Source organism: Liolophura sinensis, chromosome 6, assembly GCF_032854445.1.
Source record: "Liolophura sinensis isolate JHLJ2023 chromosome 6, CUHK_Ljap_v2, whole genome shotgun sequence".
Lineage (NCBI taxonomy): Eukaryota > Metazoa > Mollusca > Polyplacophora > Chitonida > Chitonidae > Liolophura > Liolophura sinensis.
Window position 1 is genome coordinate 60,008,069 of NC_088300.1, and position 6,000 is coordinate 60,014,068.

The 6,000-nt window shown below is 38.6% G+C and overlaps 1 protein-coding gene across 1 annotated transcript; it reads left to right on the top strand.

Annotated features, from left to right (window-relative positions):
* The first annotated feature begins 833 nt into the window (after positions 1-833).
* LOC135468938 (peptidoglycan recognition protein 1-like) lies at positions 834-5,789 on the top strand. Its single transcript, XM_064747428.1, has 3 exons — positions 834-951; positions 4,025-4,222; positions 4,821-5,789. Exons 1-3 carry the CDS (start codon positions 834-836, stop codon positions 5,174-5,176), a joined length of 672 nt encoding a protein of 223 aa, XP_064603498.1. The 3' UTR covers positions 5,177-5,789.
* The last annotated feature ends 211 nt before the right edge of the window (positions 5,790-6,000 follow it).

Here is a 6,000-nt window from a genome sequence, read left to right on the forward strand (position 1 = left end):
ATAAACTTAAAAGCATACCTCATAAGTTTTCACATAACGTATTAGCCTATAATACCTAATCAGAACCACAAAGAACTATTATGGATAAACGCCGTTTGGTGTTATAACGTATATTTGTTTTGCTTTTAAGCAGAGTTAATTGTCATATGGTTTTCAAGAATTAGGCAAGAGATCAAATTTTTGAAGCGAAAGATTTCGGATACAGATGGATCCAAAGTGAAATTATGCAGTGTAACTCTATAGGCATATAATAATCTACATATTTTTTTATCTTTTTTTTTAGAATGATACATTCTGTATCAATGGTATGCCAGCAGATGTCACAGAAAACATTAGGACTATATTTTATTGGAAAGACACAGGAAATCCACGTTCGGTTAATCATGCTTATATAATACTGATAGATATGTTTGAATATCGCACAAGTAGAAAGTACCTCGTGAAACCTGGCGTCTCTAAACTTATAATATTGACCCAAGAGAAATAAGTATAAATATGTAAAGACGAAATAGTTTCAAGGTGTCATCTCAATTTGAAATAGAAAAATACACCGATGATCACATTGTTTTTGTTTGTTTTTTTTTGTTGGTGAAATATATCTTACTTGGTTTTTATAATGTTACCACCGAATCAACGTTAATGTGCTGAAAATGTGTTTGTTCCACCTTTCGCAAAAACAAGGCAGATAACTCGCAAAATGTCAGTTAGATTAATATTCTTTCCTCATAGAGATCAGAGAAAAATCATAGAAAAATATTCATCTGAAAACTTGGGGAAAAAAATTTTAGCCGTGCAGCCGTTGTGTAAACTGGATTGGTTTTATACGAACAGAAATGCAGTGGGAAAAAGAAGTGTGTGGCGGGCGAAGATGCCGGTGGACAAAGATGGACCTGTGCTGTACTGTGCTGTGTCTCATTTCTTTCGTCGTTACACTCATTGTCGTGTTTGTAGGTAAGTTACAGCATAATGTAAGTGCCTGCGCACATAACCTACATATGCATAAGCTGGGAATGAATCGAGCTCGTGCTTAACAATGGTTGGCCTATATAGGGTAAATTATATTGTCGTAATCGTCCTTCCATCTGTCCATTTCTTTGTTAACATTCTACATCTTAATTGAACTCTTACTGTCAGTTTTTACCGAGTACAGAGCACAGGGTGCTTGGGTAGTTATACATTATAAGCGCTTAATTTAAACCTATACCACATGTATCATCAGGCATAAAGAGAGAGGCGGTGATCTTGCTCAATTTTGTCAACGTCATTGTTCACCTAATCAGTTGTTGACCATTTCACCGCTGCGGAGATTGAATTGAGAGAAACAAATTTTTTATTCAGATTCGCGCTTTACATTTATTACCAAGGACCTACTGTGAATTTTAATTTGCTTGATATGTTATTTGCATATATGTTTACGAATTGAAAATAGATATAGTGCTTATGTGTTTGAAGGTTAGTGTGGAATAAGGTCTTTGCGTGTCTGGGATTCGTGGAGGTTTGCGTTTCTGAAGGTTCTTGTAACTGAAAACTGTTCTTTATCAAGGTTCATGTGACTAATGGTTAGTGACCGGAAAGTTCGTGTGTCTGATGGTTTGTGTACCTCGTAAGGGTTCGGAAGTCTGAGGGGTTTTGTGTAATATCTGAATAAAGTTTAGGTGTCTGAAGATTCCTGTGTCCAGATGTTCATGTGTCTGTAGGTTCTTGCATCTGAAGAATACTGTGTCCGGATGTTCTTGTACCTGTAGGTTCTTGCGTCTGAAGATTCCTGTGTCCGGATGTTCTTGTGTCTGTAGGTTCTTGGGTCTGAAGATTACTGTGTCTGAAGGTTCTTGTGTCTGTAGGTTCTTGCGTCTGAATATTACTCTGTCTGGAGGTTCTTGTGTCTGGAGGTTCTTGCGTCTGATGATTCCTGTGTCTGGAGGTTCTTGTGCCTGTAGGTTCTTGGGTCTGAAGATTCCTGTGTCTGGAGGTTCTAGTGTCTGTAGGTTCTTGCGTCTGAAGATTACTCTGTCTGGAGGTTCTTGTATCTAGAGATTCTTGCGTCTGATGATTCCTGTGTCTGAGGGTTCTTGTAGGTTTTTGTGTCTGAAGATTCCTGTGTCTGGAGGTTCTTGTGCCTGAAGGTTACTGTGTTTGAAGGTTCCTGTGTTTGAAAGTTTCTGACATTCCAGTAGTGTATGTAGTCATCAACTGCATTTTCGATATCACTGGAAACTTTTCCAGAATTTTCCAGAAAACGCTGGAGGTTGAATTTCTATACTTGTTGTACTCTGCTCAATGTGCGTGATATTTTATATTTTTTCACATTATGTTTTCACATTTGTCGTTAGGGTACATGTAAAGCATATAGCACGTATAACAGCAGACAAAGGACAAAATGAGTATCAGGGGTTACATAAACATTGTTCACTGGCATCGGAAGTTGTACCACTTTTCAAAGACTGAAAAAAAAATCCAAAGTGAAGTCGAACCAAGCACACGCATGTACACTGTAGATAGTTATAAGAACATGCAACTACAATGAATCAACGTAAAGACTATAAATCCTATAAAGCAATATCAGGGCATCTCCAGCTGTCTAGCGTCCCAAAGCTTCCGAAGTCTAGGCGACTTCTGCACCCTCCCCTTTTTGCGCTGGGATAAAGACGACCGATACCCGTACCCCTTTCACATTGCTTCTGACGCGCCTGTCGTTACATGACGCCTGTAAAAAGATTATATGTGTTATTAGCCCTTTACGAAACCAGCACCCAGGAAGAGGATATCTGTAACACCCGAGACACACCAACCCGGATGTTTCCCGTTCACACTAAGAAACGTGTAAGATACCATCACGAGGACATATGTGGCGCCTTAACACATGTAGTGGTGATACAGATTTGTTATTCTTAATAGCGCTCTATACATAGATATACAGATAGACACAAAGTAATGAATAGTGATTAAAGAATTCTGAATAACCGATAAAACTTACAAATTCAAGTACTTAAATATCAAAAAAAAACATTGAAAAGAGTATGCATTTTCTCGCAGGTGCATGCCATAAAAAATCTAATATGTACCTCAAGTTGATAAATTATAATAAAGTCAGCGCCAAAATCCGCTGTGGGCGAGTCCATTTTGCTTAAGAACTAGTCCTAAAGTCTTCTGTGTTAGGAGGATAATGGCCGTCGGAAACCTTCGAAGAGCAGTTCGTACATTTCCGGTAGAACTCTTCTTCCCAGAAGGTAGCGAACAGTACAGTTCGTTTTCCTCTTGACGATCGGAACACCAGAATGTTGGACGTAGGTTCCGAGTTTACATGAACAAGCCGGCAGTTTTAAACACTCTCACTGGCTGAGAGGCAACACGCCCCCAGTATAAATTACAGGCTTTACGTGTATGGCGAGGAAAAATCGCAAAATTATGCAGCAGGCACCACCAGATAGAAAAAAGATGTGCTCTTTTCAGCATATAGTGTCATAATTTTAAATTTTATTTCTCCTTAAAGCTTTGTAAATATTCCTTGGTTTTCAACTGGGTGAAAACAGCTCTTACCAAGGTGGAATGGTTGTCATATGGAGGAAAAAGCTCTTGCCTTGGTAAAGAAGTTTTCTAACAGGTATAGAATAATGAGACTCTTTTAACCCACGTGAAACGGTTTCCACACAGCTGAAAACTCCTCTGATACAAAAAGGCCTTGTCGTTATCTCCGGTGTCTTGGACTTAAGATGGCACTGCAAGCCATTTTCAAACAACCAGAGCATATAAGTATGAACATATATTCCATCTGATCACACAAAACCAACCTGACTCACTTGTTCCCACTTTTAGACTTTTGAAACCTGCACAATACGCATCTGCTATCACGTGAGTTTCCATCTCGGTGAAAACAGTGACAAACAACACCAAGTCGTAGTTTTATTTATTTTATTTTTTTTGACATTCATGTTTGTGACCTGTGTGATGGTCAGTTACATCTACATATTCTGGCATTAATTCAAACTTCAAAGTTTGACCGCGCCTTATTCTTACCTGACTATAGTGTACCAGGGAACGTGTGATGTTACCATAACAACACGTGCCGAATGGGAAGCTCGCGAACCGAGAGACAAGGAGATTAAGGATACTGCGCAAGTTGGGATCGTTATCATCCACCATACATCCCGAGCTCACTGCGAGAAATCCGAGGATTGCGCCACAGAGATGAGAAAACTGCAGGACTTTCACATGGACGAACGTGGTAAGCTCAGAATGCCGGCTCCATTAATTTCACTCCAAAAAATTATCTGTTTAATTTAACAGAAAGTTTGTTGTCTGAGTGTTCCTAGAATGTATTCTGCTATTGTAGCAGATTATTCTGTTCAATATTACAAACATATTCTATTAATTCAACATATCCTTTCTATTAGGCTAACATTGTATTTTGTTGAATTTGACAGAATATTGTGTTATAATTTAACAGATTTATTTTGGAGTGTAGTTACTGCTTGTTCAGTTATATTTTACTTTTATATGTAGCAGCATTATACTCACATCTCTTCTGTCATGTACAAAATCTAGTATATATACGAAATCTAAACGCAAACGCTCTGTTCATTGGTGATACCCTTTGGAACAAGATAATATGTTTTGTCATCAGTCATACATCTTGTTTTATTCTAAATATACCCGACAGTTTGTTTTTTTCTTGAATACCTCGTAAACCTCGGTCAAAAGTAAACAAACTGGTTGATATGACACTGCATGGCTATACGATCTTCTTGGCGACTTGGGCTGATAATGGCCACGTATCTGCAAATGTTAACATTAACACATGTTGTTCATGTATATTCTATAAGGTTGGGACGATATTGCCTACAATTTTCTGGTGGGCGAGGACGGCTCTGTGTACGAGGCCCGTGGCTGGAAGTACCAAGGGGCTCACACTTTCCAGTGGAATGCCGTGTCCATCGGAATAGCAGTCATGGGTAATTTCCAACAGAAAGAGCTCAGTCAGAAGTCGATGGATGCCCTGCGATCCCTCATCACGTGCGGGGTGACCAAGGGTTTCATCAGTCCCGACTACAAGCTGTACGGTAGACGCGATATGAACCCCAATACGACAAGTCCAGGAGACAAGTTGTACGCCCAAATTAAAACATGGCAACAGTTTGACACAAAGAAACCTGTACATCCTTATAAAGCGGAAGTATAGTCTTTTTCTTCGTGGCTCTTACAATCTAGTTATTACGCATAATGCAACTTATTTCATTATTTCAAGTTAAGTTTATATCCATGTGTGTTTCACTTCTTTTCATACACAAAGATGCGCGTATCACTGTTGATCCATACGCGCTGCGGTTGATTTGATTGTTTGTTTTTAAGACGGATGCAACACTGTTGTTATGTAAAATCATTACACACATCAGTAATAAAGTGTTGGTGTGATGTGTGATTGGGATTCCCTTAAAAACTAATACATCTTTAAATGATACCCATTGGAACAAGATTATATGTTTGGGCACCAGTTAAACATCTTGTTTTACCCCCTTCCAGGACGGCATGAAATGGTTCGAGTTTTAGTAAAGACTATATATACTACATGTACACCAGTATACGGGATGGCATTGGGAATGAAATAAATAGCAATACAAGTAGGCTCTATATTTTCTATTGTGACGTGCAGTTGAAGCGACACCAGATACTATTGCAATAGTTATGACACTCTTCCTGTTCTTATGTAGAATCATTGCACGTTGAATTATGTTGTCATACTTTAACATGAGTGTATGTACGCAGAAAATAAATGTTGTATAACTCAAAATTAACTGCGTGTTTGTCGTGAGCTGTAATGGCATTTCGAGAATTAGCCGAAAAGAAAAAATAATAAATGAAGGCTATACACAAGTATATAGCCAGGTGTGGCCAGATAGTAATTCTTAGCTGATCAGTTTCGAACAATGTATTGGCAACTGGAAGGGTCTAACGCCGTATATGCCCCTCTGGCATCCGAAAAACAATAGCAATGTCAAAATACAA

Excerpts from the sequence above, each read along its gene's own strand:
- LOC135468938 (XM_064747428.1), top strand. The coding sequence starts at position 834 with ATGCAGTGGGAAAAAGAAGTGTGTGGCGGGCGAAGATGCCGGTGGACA. Across the intron at positions 952-4,024 it reads ACTCATTGTCGTGTTTGTAG|TGTACCAGGGAACGTGTGAT; the intron begins GTAAGTTACAGC and ends ACCTGACTATAG. Across the intron at positions 4,223-4,820 it reads CTTTCACATGGACGAACGTG|GTTGGGACGATATTGCCTAC; the intron begins GTAAGCTCAGAA and ends ATATTCTATAAG.